The sequence below is a fragment of the Sardina pilchardus genome, chromosome 3 (assembly GCF_963854185.1).
Source record: "Sardina pilchardus chromosome 3, fSarPil1.1, whole genome shotgun sequence".
Lineage (NCBI taxonomy): Eukaryota > Metazoa > Chordata > Actinopteri > Clupeiformes > Clupeidae > Sardina > Sardina pilchardus.
In genome coordinates, this window is record NC_084996.1 from 18393196 (window position 1) to 18412092 (window position 18897).

At 42.5% G+C, this 18897-nt stretch overlaps 2 protein-coding genes across 2 annotated transcripts; both read left to right on the top strand.

Moving 5' to 3' along the window:
* Positions 1-1664: 1664 nt before the first annotated feature.
* On the top strand, positions 1665-3597 carry LOC134076156 (uncharacterized). The gene is made up of 3 exons (XM_062531159.1): positions 1665-3064; positions 3173-3233; positions 3379-3597. The coding sequence occupies exons 1-3, from the start codon at positions 1808-1810 to the stop codon at positions 3516-3518; spliced, it is 1458 nt and encodes a 485-aa protein (XP_062387143.1). The 5' UTR covers positions 1665-1807; the 3' UTR covers positions 3519-3597.
* Positions 3598-5509: 1912 nt separating this feature from the next.
* On the top strand, positions 5510-14638 carry LOC134075923 (5-hydroxytryptamine receptor 3A-like). The gene is made up of 8 exons (XM_062530950.1): positions 5510-5555; positions 7218-7378; positions 10841-10950; positions 11801-11970; positions 12221-12387; positions 12679-12889; positions 13920-14090; positions 14322-14638. Exons 1-8 carry the CDS (start codon positions 5510-5512, stop codon positions 14636-14638), a joined length of 1353 nt encoding a protein of 450 aa, XP_062386934.1.
* The last annotated feature ends 4259 nt before the right edge of the window (positions 14639-18897 follow it).

Genomic DNA, 18897 nt, shown 5'->3' on the forward strand with positions numbered 1-18897 from the left:
TGCAGTGGCCCATTTGTAGACAAAATGCACTTACAGCCTGGCTCTGTTTATGACATAGTGTAGTGTACCATTGTGATGCAGGCTATGATGACATAATGTAGCATACATTGGAGTATAGTATGGCAGTTCCTTCATGAACCCCTTGCCATTTTGATTGAAACATGTTGTCTCTTCAATAGTGAACGGATTAGTTTAATTAATGATGTCATTTTCTTACAGACAGTGAAGAAAACATTTTGTGAGAATCTCACCATGGAAGGTAAGTTTTCAACACAATAGTTTATTTTGACATGCGTAGACCTGGGTTTGAGTTTGAAGGATAAAGTGGTTGCCTTTAGTGACCCTAGTGAGATATTTTGGTATATTTTCATGTACAGGAGATCCTTCTCAGTGTGAGCCTAGTTCTTCAGAACTCTCCGATGGCTCACGCTCAGGATCTGCCCAAGTCTCCCCTCAGGAGAAGACGGACGTCTTTGCTTTACAGGAATACATTCTGAATCTCACTGAGGAGTGAGTTTTGTTTCTTACTAGCTATAAAACAATGATGCACTTAAATAATAGAGGTTTGCAGTTTACAAAGGGTGCTCTGTTTAAATGTCGTCTTCATTTTTGTCTTAGGGATTGGATGGTTTTCAGCAGCATGCTGCATACTCCTGTGAGTACGGCTGTTCCTACAATAGTTAAACCTTCACTAGTTAAACCTTTCAATCCTCCTAAAGGACCTTTTGCACCAAGACGTCGTTCCATTATCTTTTTTAGTTACTGTGTTTTGTTTTACTGATTTTTTGTTGACCACAGATGACAAGGATGCAGTTTACTGAACTGTGCATGGCTGTCATGAAGATTGTGAGCCTGAGCTCCATTGCTGTTATTCTGCCAGCATACGTCTGTGTGGCAAAGGACGTAGAAGCTTTGTCCAGCAGATCCTCAACGCCCTTCTCAGTCATGACCTCGACTGAAAGGTACTGTAGAATCAAGCAGAAACATTCAATTTGTGGCTATAATGTGACAAGATATTTCACTAGAAGGAAAGAAAGAGAGAGAGAGTAAGAGAATAAGTATAGCTCAATAATGAAAAAAATAAACTGAAACTTGTCAAGCTCATGAAGTCATAGAACTGAAGTCAGCTCAGGTAAACATAGATTTTGTATTGTTGTGGAAAATGAAGAACATTTCTCAGTAATTGTATCTTCATTCAAGGTCTCCATCATCAGTGCCGTACCGTAGTTCACGAGCCACATCTCCCTACTCGCCGATGACTGATCTGACGGATGAGAGTAGCGCCTCCTCCTCTTCACCTGAAGTGGCTGGTGGACCTGTGAGTGTGCTGGTGCGCAGGATGAAAGGTATCCTGGCAAGCTTCCGTAAATCTGTAGCATGGTACCCTCGTGCTGAAGATCAGCCCGCGGCCTATGACTCATCTGATACGGATGCTGCAGGCTCTGCGTCTGAACGCTCTGCCCGCACTGAAGCACAGCATGGAGATACATCCCATGACCTGACGCACATCACCACAATCCTGGAACAGCTGGTATCCAGTGGAGGCATTCAGCAGATCGCCAGAAACCTTGTCAGTCAGGTTCAGGGTGTTCTCCACGGCAGCAGTCCAGCCTCGATTCCTGTGGCTGTCGGCAAAAGCCTTTCCGATTCCGTCCTTTCTGCCAGGTTAAATACAGCTCCGAAGAGGACATTAAGCGCCTCTCGTCTAGTTTACACATACGCTGAGGAGGCGATCAAGAATTTGCTGCAGCCATACTTTCTCCCCCTTGTGGCATGGAATGCAGGTGAAGATGTGGCCTCGTCCAAAATGTCCGCCAGCTCTTACAGCAGCCGCCCACGTAGCTCCCTGGGTCCTTCCAGACCTAGCACTGCAATTAGTGATCCAGTCACCACGTCCCCTTCTCGTGCCTTTGGTGAAGTTGCAGATCTCTTCACTCGAGTCATGACTTTCCAAGTGATGGACATGGTTGATTCCGAGCTAAAGAGACGTGCCCAGGTTCGCTTGTCATCGCCTGACAAAGAGGAAAGTGTCACTGAGGGAGAAGTGCCCCATCTGGTTGATGGAGTCCCAGGTCTGCTTTCTGGATTGGTCGAGAGGTTCCTTTCAGAATTCAGCTATTCTGAATCTGCTCCATCTAATGCAGAGGACCATGTCAGAGGCACACCTTCATCCCCCAGGAGCCAGAGCACACGATCTGGCACTGCGAGTCGTGAGTCAAAGTCTGCCTCACAAAAACTTAAAAACGTGTTAGGGCTGTTCACCAGGGTGATGGTAAGCCAAGTGATGGATATCGTACAGGTGGAATCAACAGTGGAACTGGAGAAAGATCAGACTAAGGTCTCCCCCACTGCAGAGGAACAGCTTGATGCTGAGCAGCCTCATAGCTCAGGCAGCAGACCATCAAGCTCTAGATTCTCTGATCAGCTGATCAGTTTGCCCTCAGGTGTCACCCCTGTGTCCTCTGTGGCTGGTTCGGGCAGCAGTGACAATGGCTGCTTGGTCACTGTTCTAATGCTAAGACTGTTGGCCAAACTCAGAGATCAACCAACTGCTGCTGGTGAGATGGACGCCTCCAGGGAGTTGATTGAGACAATCCTCTCTGAGTTCAGCAGCCCTTCAGGAAGTGTAAACTTCTACACTTATCCAGGTAACGTAAAGATCCAGGCAATGTACCAAACCATGGATAAGTTCCTCCTGAGGGAGTTTGGACCTGAGGCTGTCCTGCAGAGAGCGGTGGACACACAGGATGTATCCTTTGATCACATCTTGCTCACAGCACTGAGAAGGGAACTGCTGCCCCAGTGTGATGCTGAAGCAACTTCTGTCCCATCAGCCCTCAGTGCTTCACCCTCCCTTCAGTCAGCAACTGTCCCATCAGCCCTCAGTGCTTCACCCTCCCTTCAGTCAGCAACTGTCCCATCAGCCCTCAGTGCTTCACCCTCCCTTCAGTCAGCAACTGTCCCATCAGCCCTCAGTGCTTCACCCTCCCTTCAGTCAGCCCCTGCAGCAGATGAAGGGCAAACAACCAGGACTTCCCTGAGGACACTGAGCTTTAAACTTAAGGTACAATACAGTATATAAGAGTCCATTATGGTTATTATGGTTATTTCTTTTATGCAATTAATTGATCTCATCACCTGAATAACATTTGTTTTTGTTTTAAATGATCAGATGCCAAAAAGAGGCTGCAAGAAAGTGTCTCCCACCAATGGCTTTTCTGGCAAGTTTTATGGTTGGTTTTATCAGACATCCATAATGTAGTTCTTTTATGAACACTGTATGATTTTCTTCCAGTTCCATGTGGTATTATTATCATTTGTAGTAGAATAATTATAAACGTTTTTCTCATTTCTCATTATGTGGATTTCCTTCTTCAGCTGATCAGCATCCAGAGACCGCTGCCCCTCAGCCTCCATCTGATGCTGCCGCTTCAGCCTCTGGACAGAGGACTCGTAAGCGCTTCTCTTTCATCAGGAGGATGTTCACTTGCTGCATTCAAGACTCATCTGAACCTTGAACAATTAGCTGCTCCCAAACCCCTCACACACACAAACACAAACCTGTTTCACCTGATATCAATAAAACCTTTGCATTCATCTCTGTGTTTCTTCGCCACCTTTGCTTATAATGATAATCATAATAACAATAATAACATTCATATAAACAATGCAAAAAAAAAAATAATTGTATGCATATTCCACCTCATAGGTTTACTTAAGTTGTATGTGTTTAATATGTATGTGTCTGTGCATATGCATGTACATGTGTATGTGTTATGTGTTTGTATGTGTGTATGAGTCATGGTGGGATCCAGCTACATTCCTTTTCTCCTGTAGCAGACAATCAGCTCAGGCCAATCACGTCATCCACTTGTGTTAACTGTTAGAGCTGTGCATGTCCACACAGTAGTGGGTGGACAGGGAGTGAAGATGGGGACTTGGGACACATCCCTATAGGCTGGATGAACCCTGCCTGACAGAGGCAAGATTCAAGACTCTTTACATCAGTGGTTCCATGTTGGTGGAATAAATTGCCCAGTACTCTCTGTTCCAGCAATAGTTTAGGATCTTTCAAGAGGGGTCTTAAGGCATATCTGTTCAATATGCACTTAGTCTATTTAATGTCTGCATATTTCTTTCAAAAATAGCATCTATACTGTAGTATTTAGAAAAAATGTGTTTTACAGTCTTTCTTGATTGCTTTGATGCAGCAGTCAACTCAAACTCAGCTCATTATCAAATTCAAACATATTTTAAATGGTTAACACACAGGCTGAAACAGTGGCAAATGAATGGCCCTTGCCTGTGTTCAAGGCAAGGGCCATTCACACTTCACCCAAGTCTCCAAACAAACATGTTCCAGACCCAATCATTTATTATAAGGTACCATCTGTGTGTGTGTGTTCAAGTAAAGGGCCATACACACTTTCCCAAGACAGCAAACATGTTTGTGCCAAACCCAATCCTTTATTATAAAGTACCATCTGTGTGCGTGTGTGTGTGTGTTTATTCAAGGCAATGGCTGCTTTTCCCCAATCCTCTATAAGACCGAGGGTGCATGGTCATACGATAATATTTACTCTGGTGTTTTTTAAGCAACGTGGATGTTTGCAATAATATTTACTCTGGTGTTTTCTAAGCAACGTAGATGTTTGCATGATGACCCTGCATGGGCGTGTCATAGTTTGTGTTTATGAGGTTTGTGTGTGTGTGTTTGTGTGTGTGTTTGTGTGTCTAGATGTGTACACTTGTCTCTAGGTGTGTGTATGTATCATGTATGTATTTGTACATGTGTGACTTTGGTGTATTTTTGTGTGTAGGGGGAAGGCCCATTTTCTGTAAATTAAAAAGCTATTTAACCATTACCATGGAGTCAGAGGCTCTGTCTTGGTGACAGTCTGACAGCCATCCATCAGTCTTACCAGATCTGACCAATCCGAGGGCAAATTACAGCGCCAGTCTAATGGAATAAACCAATCAGGTTGCATTACACGTCGCCAGAGAGGAAAGGGGGAACATTTCCCACAGACAAACTATCAGGTTCATCTAGCTAACAGATGCCTCATGATTGATCAGTACACTCACATACTCTCACCACACACAAACACACACACCTTCCTTGGTATACACAGTCCACCACAGTGTAGGATGTCACTCTGTCCACACCCAGAATGGTTCTCTCTCTCTCTCTCTCACACACACACACACACACACACACACACACACACACACACAGGAGCAGCAGCAGCATCCACCCTGTGTTCTACAGTTATCAGACTTCACTCTTTCACTGACAACACACACTCCTCTGACATAACTCTCCACACACTCACGCATCTTCCTAAAAAGCAAAAAACAAATACACTCTGATGGTGAACAAGTACGCTGGACCGACCGGCTCCTGAAAACATCAACCCTCCATCAGCTGTCGGACGCGTACACACACAAGCGGGCAAATATTCATCATACCCAGCAAATCTCTGCCCCAGACACACCGGCAGCTCACAGCATGAATCTGTGCCTGTTGCTCCTGATCTCTGGACTTTGCCTGACAGGTAAGAGGAAAATGTGCGTTTAGAATTCAAACAACTTAGGCGGCTGTTTCACAGAAAGGCTTGTAGTCTTTGTTGCTTAATCTGTTGGTTGTTCTTGTGTCAAGTTGATTACCAGTGTTTCATATGCGATATAAAACCTTGAGCCGAGGTTGCTCTTTGCATGTTGGCATTGCATATATCTTAAATGTGCTGAAAGGGGAGTGTCTTTATTAAAACAAAAAAACATGTTTGTCGAGAATTTTTCCCAGAAAGCTGAATACACAGTACAGTAATTTACAGTAATATAAGCAGCATTGTGTATGTTTATGCAAGTTAAAAGAAACAAAACCATATAGCACCATATTAACTGCCCCCCTATAACCTCATAGCTGAAGAAATTTAGCAAAATCAATGTTGCATATGGTTGAGATAACCCTGAGCCTAAATCTGGGTCCAGAGTTCAGCAGATATCTGCAAGAGAGTTAATCACTTTGGATACAAGATGTTGGCTAAATTAAATGGCTTGAGTCTATACAATCATGTTATCTGGAGTGGTAGAAGCAATGGCAACATGGTTGCCTGATAATTAGGTCCGGGTTTAAATCCTACTTGATGGCGGTATTAGATTAGATTAGATTAAGATTAGATTCAACTATTGTCTTGCCGCTTCAGAAATCAGTGTCAAACTCATTTACTTGACTTGTGTGTGATTTATCTGCTGACTGCCGCAAGACGATTAGTCACTGACACCATAATGCAGCGCAAAATGCACTGCAAAAACAAAACAAGATAAAAGAATAGAAGAATAGAATAGAATATATACTTTTTTGATCCCGTGAGGGAAATTCAGTTCTCTGCATTTAACCCAATTTAACCGAAGTAGTGAACACACAGCACACAGTGAACACACAGTGAGGTGAATCACACAACCCAGAGCAGTGAGCTGCCTGCCCAACCAGCGGCGCTCGGGGAGCAGTGAGGGGTTAGGTGCCTTGCTCAAGGGCACTTCAGCCGTGGTGGACTGGTCGGGGATCGAACCAGCAACCCTCCGGTTACAAGCCAGATGCACTAACCAGTACACCACGGCTGCCCCCCAAAAAACACTAAATCTGAGGTAAGGTACTCAAAACAAGTTAAATGATCTGTCCATGCAGCAAGATAATTTTACTTGACAAGATTTCTTGAATAAAAATAATTAGGGCCTATATCTAGAAACAAGATTTTAGTGTAAAGTTGAACACTTAAAATAAAACATTCACTCTTAAAACAAGATGAATTATCTAACACTTCTAAATCTAAGTTTTTTTTTTTTTTATCTTGATAAGTTAAAATAATTTGCAGTGTGGATAAACTGTGTTGTGCAGGCCAGGTTGAACAATATTAAACATACAATAAACTATAGTCAACTGTAAAACGATATAAGCTTAATTTAGAATTGTTTATGAACGGTATGCTATTTTAAAAGTGGATAAATGCAATTAGGAGGTGCGCAAACGCTGTTCCGAATTTCAGGAGCGTAAACGTGCGTTTCGCCCCCACTACATCCCTGCCGGCATTGGAAGAGTGAGGAGTGTATGGTAAGGAGAGAAGAGCTAAGTGATGAAATGAAAAGTGCGGTTACACGATGGTGTTGTGAGAAAACACACAGATGTGCAGTGCTGGTGTGCTCCTCTGTGTGTCCAGCTGATGTCTGCGCTGGGAAGGTGTGTAGCTTTCAGGACGTGGTGGACCATCTGAACCTGACGGCCAACGGGAACAGACTGACCACAGTGCGGCCTGTGCGAGACTGGACCGTGCCTACTGTTGTGCAGTTGGACATCTCCATCTCCGCCATCTTATCTGTGGTCTGTATGAGTTCCCTTTACCATCAAATCTCAAACCATAACACATTTTTCAACACATCTAACATGCAGTTACCATGCACTTGCAGTGGTTTCCATGGCACCTTACTAAATCCTGTCACTGAAGGTGATACATTTAGAGAATGTTCTTAGAACCTCTTAAAATGAATGTGTTGAAAACAACACATCTCTGTGCCAGATAGGGACAACACAGTTTGAGTTATTTCCAACACATTGCTTTTGATATTTGTTACACAGTATGTGTTGAAAATAACAGCTTGTGTTTTTTTGTTTGTTTTAACACATCTTTGTGTCCAGATAGGCACAACACAGTTGTTTCCAACACATTACTTTTAAGAGTGAACGTTCTTAGAAAGTTCTCTAAAAGTTACATTTTTTGGACATTTCTAGAACATTCCCAGAAGGTTCGCGACATGTTTGGATCCTTTGACGAACATTAAGGAACTCTTAACTCTTAACAGTTCCAGTTTTGAATGTAAAAAAGGAGTAAACGTTTACCCGAAATCAAAGATGAACGTCCTGGGAATATTTCTAGAATATTGCTGAATTACGCTAGCGTTTGCAGCGAACATATCTGTTACCCATGCATGAACACCTGAGTGTTTTTGAGGCACTCTCAGTTTGCATTTTTGAAAAACCTTTATTAATGTCACATGAATAACACATAAACATAAAGCATGATGTGTAATTAAAATGTTAGAAATGCTCAGAAGAAGCCTATGCTGTTTATTTATTCTTATCTTCATCAGCAGCATGAGAAGAGCCAGACATTCATTCCCTATATATGTGTCATGACTGTGAGTATAATTTCTCCCGCTATAGTGCCATCAATGCTTCAAGCTGTTTTCTACTGGTGCCTATATATCCAAGCTATCTCTTTTTCTCTCCTTTACCTGTCGGTATTTTTAATTTTACTAATTCACATTTTCATTATTTGGTTTGTTCTGCTCTACTTAATAAAAACAAACTTATATAGCCGCAAGCGGTGATGGCGGGCCCTCGCACCTGCGGTCCGCGACCCGTGACATTTTGGAATCTAACTGAGCCACACCCTAGGCCAGAGCTAGCGGTAGCAATAGCAAATGGGTTAATTTAAGTATGTGTCAGCCACAACAGACAACGCAGTAGGTGGCGCTTTAGAGTCCCTAAGCTCTGTCTCTGACTAGCGGCAGTAATAACACACAAGCCTTCCTAATTTGGTTAAATTTCGTGAATGTATATGTCAACCACAACAGGTAACGCACTAGGTGGCGCTATAGAGTCCCTAAGTCACACCCTAAGCCAGAGGTCTGTCCCTGAGTAGTGATAGCAATAACACACAAGCCAAAAAATGTAAATGGCTTTTCTGTAAATGTAAATGTCAACCACAACAGACAATGTACTAGGTGGCGCTATAGAGTCCCTAAGCTACACCCTAGGCCAGAGCTCTGTCTCTGACTAGCGGCAGCAATGACACACAAGCATACCTAATTTGGTTCAATTTCGTGAATGTATATGTCAACCACAACAGACAATGTGCTAGGTGGCGCTATAGAGTCCCTAGGCCAGAGCTCTGTCTCTGACTAGTGGCGGCAATAACATACATGCCCATGAATTTGAACCTAATTTGGTTCAATTTCGTGAATGTATGTGTCAACCACAATGGACAACACGCTAGGTGGCGCTATAGAGTCCCTAAGCCACACCCTAGGCCAGCGCTCTGTCTCAGAGTAGTGATCGCAACTCCTCATTAATTTTTCATTCAGTTCATTTTACTGCTCATATGACATGATTTCGGTAAACCGTCTGAAAGTGTTTCAAAATACATGATCAAAAAATCATAAGCATAATCATAACTCAAATTCGTCTATGATTCACTGTGTAAAAGTTGTTCAGATTAATACAACACATGCCCACCAAATTTGGTTCATTTTCGTGCATGTATGTGTCAACCACAGCTAGGTAGCGCTATAGAGTCCCTGAACCACACCCTAGGCCAAAGCTCTGTCTCTGAGAAGCGAGCGCAATTCCACATTGTTGCCAATTTACAAGAGTTTTAGAGTATGCCAAGTTGGTGAAAAATGGCCATGGGAAGGGCATAATCTGAGCAAAGACGATAGAGCCTTGCACCTATGGTGCAGCTGCTGCTTCAGCGGCCGCACCTCGGTGCTCGGGTCCTAACTAGTTACGTTATGAGGGGTGCCATATTATTATAGTGGGTTTAGGCCAGTCTAGGTTCGGTTAAGAGGGGGAGAAATTTGACAATAGCATAATATGTAAAATGGTAATTATAAGTAATGTAAATTTAATATGTCTCAGAGAGAATAATGTAGGCTGGGTGAACCCTACTTGACCCTGCTTGAATTTGGATTTCGCCTGGCAGCTCAGGCTGGAAACTTAGCTTATCCAAAAGATGCACCCTGATCGTTGGTCTGATTGGTTGAAGGACTATCCAAGCACACAGAGTCATGTGAACTATGCCCATTCTCTTGTGCAGTAGAATAAAGTGCAAACTCCCCAGACTAACGTTCAATCTTAAAAGATTGCGTTTATATAGTGATAGCCAGACTAAGAATAATGGTGAATCCAAAATAAGAAAAACTCCCACAAATAATAAAAGCGCTCTTAAAAAATGTCTGTAACCAAATAAATAAGCTAGGCAGACTAATCAGATGTTAGCGTCACTGGTGGTGCTGTTCTCACTCATGCACACACAGGCTAGTGCATAGACATATGGGCTAGTGTGTGTGCTCGCACTTCTTAACATTCTAATATTATTAACATAGAAGTTTGTTACATATATTTCAATATATTCATTAATAACTTCTATCTTGATCACATACATGAATACAATATCGTTACAATAACAGTAAACAATAAAGTAAAAGTAAATCTCCGATTGGTTTTTAATAGCTCAGTGATTCTAGCTAGATTCTAGATCTTAGCACCATTCAATCTAATGCACTAGCAGGTAGCTAATGGTGCTAATCACTTGCTAGCAAAATGAAGAGTATTTTAACTTACCGGAGTTCGATATTAAATCAAAAAGGTAATTTCAACGAGAGAAGGAAAAGGTAAGCTGATTCAGTAGACTTTGAACAGGAAAAGAGTTTCATTATATTACAATACCATTATTTTCTGAAGAGTGTGCAGGCCAGGGTTTCTAACCAAGTTAAAGTCGGTTCATTGGTCAGGTGGAGACTGGGGAGAAGAAAACAAACCCCGACGTCACCTAGGATAAGACTAGCCTATACCAAAATAAAAGTCGTTCAGAGTACATTCATTTTCAAGCAGACCAAAAAGAGAAAGAAAAAGAGATATATAATCATGTAAAACTCAGCTATTTATGAAATATGTATTATATTTATTCATATTTATATATCTAGCTTTACTCAGACCATTATAATAGGTCTGGTGGGTTACCATTTTACCTTGGTCATCGCAGAGCTGGTGTTTGTGTTCCAGTATTGGAAAAACGACTTCATCTTCTGGGATCCAGAGGATTTCTGTGGGATCCAGCATGTTACTGTTCCCCGACATCTGCTCTGGAAGCCGGATCTGCTGGTCGATGAGAAGTGAGTGAATGTCTATCATGGTGCACATTGGCAGTATAATCAGTGGACCCAATGCACTGATCGATGGAGACAGACTGTTCAGTTGGATTGTAATAGTGAGCCATAATTCAGTGTGCAGTGGACTGTGCAATAGTTCAAGACTTACTGTTTGTCCTGCTGTTTTTAGATGAAACATCATCAGATGTGTTTGCGGACTATTAAAGGCCTAGTGTGTGCAGACTCAGATACACATTTATGGAAGTGTGATTAAAAAAACACATTAATCAATTTAAAGAGGAATAAATAAAGAACAGAATAGCATGGGCACCACTGTGTAGATGCTAACATGGCAGCTATCCAAGATAGCCAGGCCTTATTTGCCACCGATTAGGGTGAGATCATATCAGGGCTGAATGATGGGATGGACTAAGTCCAGATCAGGACCACATTAAAGGGACGCTTCACTGATTAGCATTAAGCTTTGTATCTTTAGAAAACCAGTCATGTTTTTGAATGGTCATGCATCATTCCCTCAGTTTGCCTTGAGATGGGAGAAATACGGATTTCAATGAAACCCATGAATAGGACTTCCTGCTTTCAAAGATGTAAAATTATGATTTTTACATCATTGACAGCAGGAAGTCCAACATTGAAATCCGTATTTCTCCCATCTCAAGGCAAACTGAGGGAATGATGCACGACCATTCAAAAACATGACTGGTTTCCTAAAGATACAAAGCTTAATGCTAATTGGTGAAGTGTCCCTTTCAGCCTGAATCAGGGCATTGTTAGCATGTGCAGAGTCGGAAACACTTTAGTCAATGAATACAAAAAAACGTTAGCTCTGGTGACAGGAAGTGATGTGTCCCAGGATGGAGACGAATCAACCCGACCCGAGTGAGTACCTGATGGTGAAGCACAATGGCGAGATCACGATGGACATCAACATGAAGGTGGTATCCACATGCGCCATAGATGTCTATAAGTTTCCGTTTGACACCCAGAAATGCAGCCTCACTTTTTCATCAGCCCTTCACACAGGTAATGAGTAACTCACAGCATCATGCTCTAAATCACATACTAGTGAAATCTGTGAAACATATGCTATACTTTACTGCATATATCTCTGGTCATTTTCTTCTGCCAACACCATCCAAAGCCCATAGTTACTTAGTTACTTTATCTCAAGTGGAACCTCTTTTGATCAGTTCAGCACGTTTCTCTTCACTTTGTTTTACATTTTACAGTATAAGGTCATACAAAGTTCTTTTTCTGGTCTTTGAAACCCAAGACAAAGAGATCCAGATGGTTCCTGTGTCCAACTCCTCCTCTCGCATAACCAAGAACTCACAAGCCCGCATGCAGACCGAGGGAGAGTGGGAGTTCCTCAACGTTTCTGTGCACACTATCACACAAGACATTGCAGAATATGGCAGTTATGACCATGTGATCTACACGGTAGGCTATACTAGAACTAGGCTAGAACTTTGGTACTACATGGGGGTTCTCCCAAACTATGTTCCAGGAGTTGTGGGCATGTGTGTTCTGTTACATCACCATGAGGAGGGTTCTGTTGAGTGTGTGTGTGTGTGTGTGTGTGTGTGTGTGTGTGGTTGTTCTGTTAGATCACCGTAAAGAGAGTTCTGTTATTTGTGTGTGTGTTTGTTTGTGTTCTAATAGATCACCATAAGGAGGGTTCTGTTATTTGTTTGTGTGTGTGTGTGTGTGTGTGTGTGTGTGTTCTGGTAGATCACCATAAGGAGGGCTCCTCTGTTGTATGTGCTGACCTTCATCGTCCCCGTCCTCTTCTTCCTCACTCTGGACCTGGCGTCCTTCTTCATATCGGACGCACGTGGGGACAAGCTGGGCTTTAAAGTCACAGTGCTGCTGGCCATGTCTGTGTTACTGCTCATCCTCACCGACACTTTACCCTCTAAAGCTAAAAAAACTCCACTCATAGGTAACACACACACACACACACACACACACACACACACACTCTCTTTCACTTTCTCTCTCTCTCTTTCTCTCTCTCTCTCACACACACACACACACACACACACATGCATATGCTTTCAATCACAGAACATATGCATACTATACGTACTTGCACATACAGTATACTCCACTCATAGGTACAGTAACACACACACACACACACACACACACACACACACACATCACACATATCACACACCACACACACATGATGATGTAAACACATACATGCTTTCACTCACCGAGCCATGCATACTATACTCTACATGTACTTGCACATACAGTATGCACCAGACACACATACACACACATGCATGCTTTCACTCACATAGCCATGAATACTATATGTACTTGCACATAGTACATACATACAGACACACATACAAACCTGCACCCAAATCCACTCCTACATACTGTTTGTGACTAACTAAAACATTGTTTTACATGATATATTATAATTCATAAAAATATTTTTTTTCTGGTCTTTGCCCTCTGAAACCTAGACAAAGAGATCCAGATGGTTCTCCAGTGGCTCAATGAAAATACCGTTACCGAGGTGATAAAAGCACCACATTTTGCATGGTGTTTCCCTAGGGTCTATAGTGTAATTTTGGCCTAGGAGCCCTCGGGAAAAAACTTTGTAACATGACATATTCAATATATATCATTTTCAATAAAATATGCTTAAAAGCACATATTTCATCACTTAAAATCACTTAAAAACAATATTTATGGTAAAGGGGGCGGGGGGGGTGATTTGACATGAAATTTCAATATTTCAGCTGGGCTCCTAGGCTGAAATCATTCAGGAGGTCCTAAAGAAGCTTCATGTAAAATGTGGTGCTTTTATCGCCTTCGTAACAGTATGGCCTAATATGTGCGCTACCCAACTGGACTAACTAACATACGGTCTCTGTCCTAACGTGCCATCTCTCTCCCTCCTACTAACGTACTCTAACATACTGTCTCCCTCCTGTGGATCTGTGTACCAGCTGTGTATGTGATCGTGGTGTTTGCCTTCATGCTGCTGAGTGTGCTGGAGACCATTCTGGTGGCGTACCTGATGGAGAGAGCCTCCACCCAGCAGGCCAGGGGGCTGGGCAGCGCCGTCACCTGCGGAAGGGCCCCCAGCCCCGAGGGCCTCCACCTCAACAACGGCACCGGTACGCATCACATCTGCATGGTGCAGCACTTCACTGACACAGACAGAGGGTCACACATCAGGCAAACAGTGAAGAGGGAACCTCGCTAACCACCCCCACCCATGGTGGCGATCAGAGTTGGGGATGGTACAGATGAATACTGCTGGTTAACTAGTCAGTCTAAGCACAGGTAGGCAGGCTGAGAGGGTGAGGGAGGAGTCCTCTTGATTATGCTACCTTCCTCCCTCCCAGCAGGAAAGAGGACGTCCGTGGTGAGCGGGTGTGTCTGTGGAGAGGACGGGGTCCGTCAGCTCGAGACCCTCCCCATGGTGACCCCCCCTGATCCCAACTCCGAGGGGGCCGAGGGTCACTGCCTCAGCCACCTCCTGCGCCTCATCCTCCAGGAGCTGCGGACCGGTAGAACCCAGCAGAACCCAGCGCTGGAGAATGGGCCAGCCTCGTATCAGAACACGGTGGTCCGGCCCATAAACACCGCCTTCTTCATCTTCTACCTGCTCTCCACCTCTGTCTTCTTACTCTGTCTCTTCCTCCACTGGATCTACTGGTAGACAACCAACAGAGGAACACAGACAACAATGTTGAGCAGCTCTTCAGAGCTATGTAGGCTATTGGTATTATTATTGATATTATTAGTATTGGTATTGGTATTGGTATTAACAATTATAATCAAACTTATAGATTATGAATTGTATTTGTGTGCTGATAAACAGCCTCAGTCACAATACTGGTCCCAACACTCTGTGAATGTGTGGGGGTGGGTGTTGTGAGGTTGTTGATAAGTGTCATAGTTTTGTCCTATTGTAATACAGATTGTAATCATGCCATCAATGTGACCCCTGGTGGTAAAGTCAATTTAAAGTCAATCAGTATGTTCCTGGAGTGAATCTGAAGAGGACTACACGGTCGAAACGTCATTATTCTGTGCTAAAGAAAAGAAAAGAAAACTAAAAAGAAGGATTTCAAGTGTGCAAACCTTTTTTCATTTTTTCATGATTTACCCTTGTTCTGCACCTTGACCTGGGATGTGCACAAACTTCTTTATCATAACTGAATGGACCCCTGGTGGTACCCATGGTAACGTGGGGTCAGTCAGTCAGTCTCATTGTCTCCAGGCAGCTGAGTGTTACTATCGGGTTGCTACGGGTGGGCTTCTGCCACTACCTACTAGATTAGAATATTAAAGTGAAAGTTGGCTGATACAGTAATTTCCAGCATATAAGCCGCATTGTGTATAAGCCGCAGGACAGTGTTTTATGTAAGTTAAAAGAAACAAAACCATATTAACACCATATTAACTGCCTCCCTGTATTAACCTCATAGCGGAAGACATTGCTAAATCAATGTATAAGCTGCGGCTAATAGTCGGGAAATTACGGTATTATCAGACATTTTTATCCAAAGTGATCAGGACTCGCAACGGCAGGTTCAGGAATCAAATCTGATTTGTCGAGTGATGTCACCGCTTGAAACATGATTACAGGATGTAGAAACAGAGGCGGCAGAATGTCTGCAGACGGACAGGATGGGTGATGAGGAAGAGCGAATGATGAAGGTGCAGTGTGATGGGGTGGGGTAACTCCGAATGTCATTGTAATTTTGGTCAATTCATGGTCCTGGTCTTGCAAACTAACCAACAAACACTATTTTATGTTCAACCCTGGTTTAAAGAAGCTTCAGGAAAAAGGGCTTTTTAAAGCTTCTCTCCTCTCCTGTCCTCTGAGAGACAACAGCTTGCATGCCCTTGGAAAAGTTGACGAAGTTCTAAAGCTACCAGGTTCTCCTGGCCGGTTCTAAAGCTAAAAAGCTGCCTTGCTTGGGCCACACAGACACGGTTGGTCATGAGTGTTGCTGGACTGAGGCTGAGGATGCTTCCTAATACATTGGGGGTCACACACTCTCTCTTACGTTGCTGAAGTTGTTGATGTTGTTGTTGTTGTTGTGTTACATGTACCTGAGTAAAAAAACAAAAATGTAAAAAAAAAAGATTTTTTCCTCTAAATTAAAGCAACACTAAAGCACTTTTCCTCTGTCGCACACACACTATTTGTTTTTCCAGCAAATAACAGTTAAGGTAGGAGATGTTACATGATTTTATGAAAGTATGATGTATTGTGACATCGAAGCAAGTCAAATTAGTCGTCTCTGATGTCTCATTTAATCGAACTATAGATACACTACCCCACCTCGTAACCTCCTGAGACCCGGAAAATTTTAATTTTGAGTCTAAAGAAACACGTTGCAGCAAAGAAATTCCAGAAATGTTCTTAATTGCTGTTTTATCAGATGTCCTCTGCAGTGGACATCGGGACTATCCGAATGTCCTAACCCTATGGGAATTATGAATGTGTAGTAATAGTATTGCATTAAAGTCAATGGAGTGTTAGGGTAAGTGAGATATTACAGGCCAAGAAAGGCTTTGATCCCCCTCAAGTGATTTTAACATAGCTTTCGGAGATGGCTATTATAATGAAGTGTTGCCATAATGGCTGAATAAGCATTCAGACGGCCATAATAATGAGCCTGGCTCATCGGTGTTGCAGCCAGTCTGCATACATGGCACACTGTTGCTAGGTTTTAGGGTAGGAGGGGTTACTACACTCTCCCTTTAATGAACATCTGTTGAAGAAGTGCAATGGCTTGCTGAGGGCATCAGAGAGTATATACAGTACATCATCATAGGGACTCTCATAATTTGACCTCTGACCCCTGTGCCACAGACCCATGAAACGTGACTGTTCAGGGCATCCTAGGATTGGCAGAGGTACACTGAAGGGATGCTTGATGGATAAATTGTGAATGTGAAAGCACTTTTAGGAGTGGCAAATAATCATTTGGTAAATGGAGTAATCAGTTACCCAAAATACACCTTTTTTACAAATATGAGTAATGGGTAATGTCCATTGAGGCAAATTCACCTACGATGTACTTATCTCTTAATAAACCTTAGAACTCTTGCTTACACACTGCTTCTGGGGCTGCATTGTACCTTAACCTTTAAAAGGGTGGGTTTTGAACATTCTAACACAAGATTCCATTCCACAACAATTGTGACGGTACACTCTTAAAGTGTAAGTTTGGCGGAAATTGAAAATAAAGCTATTTTCTGAATGAAAATACATCAACTAAGCCGTGGAGGAAGTAATTTTCGCTCATCACGCAGTACAGAGCTAGCACGGGCAGGACCGACAGCCCAAAATCGCAAACAGTGGGTGTGGATGGGGATTGGAGCCACACACTTTCAAAATCGCATTTTTAAACCACTAACAGTGCTCAAAACAGCGCCAAACCTCATCAGTAGCTTGCTCTAGGTGTCTACACATAAAACGAAGCACCAATCAGTCTGTAAACTTTGGAATAGTCAGTATACACGTAGAATCAATTCGAGACCGCAACACCCCATCTGAAGCACATACATTGTCTCACTCAACCCTCTGCCTTCTAAATCTTAGAAATTGGTTAAAAAGCAGGGGGCACTAAGTCCCGATGTCCACTACAGGGGACATTGAACAAAAGTTCAAGTGTTTTGAAGGTGTTAAAATGACTGGATATTTCTGAAATCTCTCTGAATTCAAGTTGAAAGTGTCATTTTTATGACACAAATTGACTGTAAATAAATAAAACACATAATAATGACCAAAAATGGTCAATTTCCTCTGTTGTTGCCATGAAATGAAAATTTTGTGAAATCTTTTAACCCAACTCACATAATTGACCCTTCCAGAGCCACGCCCTAAAACCGCCACAGGCCAATCGTGGCTTAGCAACCCGTAACTAGGCAAGCAAGGCCTGGCAAGCTTTCGAGTTTTTTATGGAGACTGCATAGCCTATGGGCCATTAAGGGCATTTATTTGGATGTGTGGTGCCCCCAAACACGTAAAATCATGGTGAAATAACATGTTGAACTATATTGACATGATATAGTTTGAAACAAGTGTTTTCCTAACTTAAAAATTTCGCATTTTGCGTGATATTTCCATAACCGCGAGATACGTTTCACGATGGCGGCAAACAGTTCTTAACAGACATTCAACGAGACGTATGTATAGCTTGTCAGCAATTCTGTCTAAAATAATACCCATTTGAAGTACCAATCATGTTATGTTGTCAAATATTGACGTTATGGGAAGTACGAAGCTTAAACGTTATGCTAGTTTTTCCCCCCGTCTGTTTCATTCGTACTAGCCAGGAGGAACCATCGAAAACAACACGTACCTTCGACTTTTGCTTAAATAACTCATGAACGGTTTTGTTCAGAGCTGAAAATGCAACTGTATTTGACAGAGGACAGATGTAGGTCGCTAGTGACAAAATATGAGCTTTCAGTGTGGTACGATGTCTTTGTAAATTACATTTGTTTAAAAAATCCCGTGTCTCCTCCATTGTAATAGACGTGCAGGGTGCGAAAGCTTGACAGGCGTAGCAACAGTAACTATGGAGGGCGTGACTTCTGGAAGTGGTATCACCAGAAAGCCCAGGGTGTCCTCTTGAGAGTACTGAAGGATTGAAATAGTTGGCATGAATGGTATTTCATTTATAAGACTTAGACTGATGTCCCCTACAGAGGACAAAAATGAATTGCCGGGTCTCAGGAGGGTAAAGTTACATGGTGCAGTTATAGCCAATAGAGGGCCACAAAGTGTAACGATCATTGATAAACCGCTGAAATGATTTTGGAAACATTATTTTAAGGTACAAAAAACTCTTTAGTGTTGCTTTAAAGCCTTTCGTTCCAAAGTTTATAGCAAAACATCCGTGGAATTGAAAGTTCAAAAGATCAGTCAATAAATAAATAGTGTGTGTTTATACT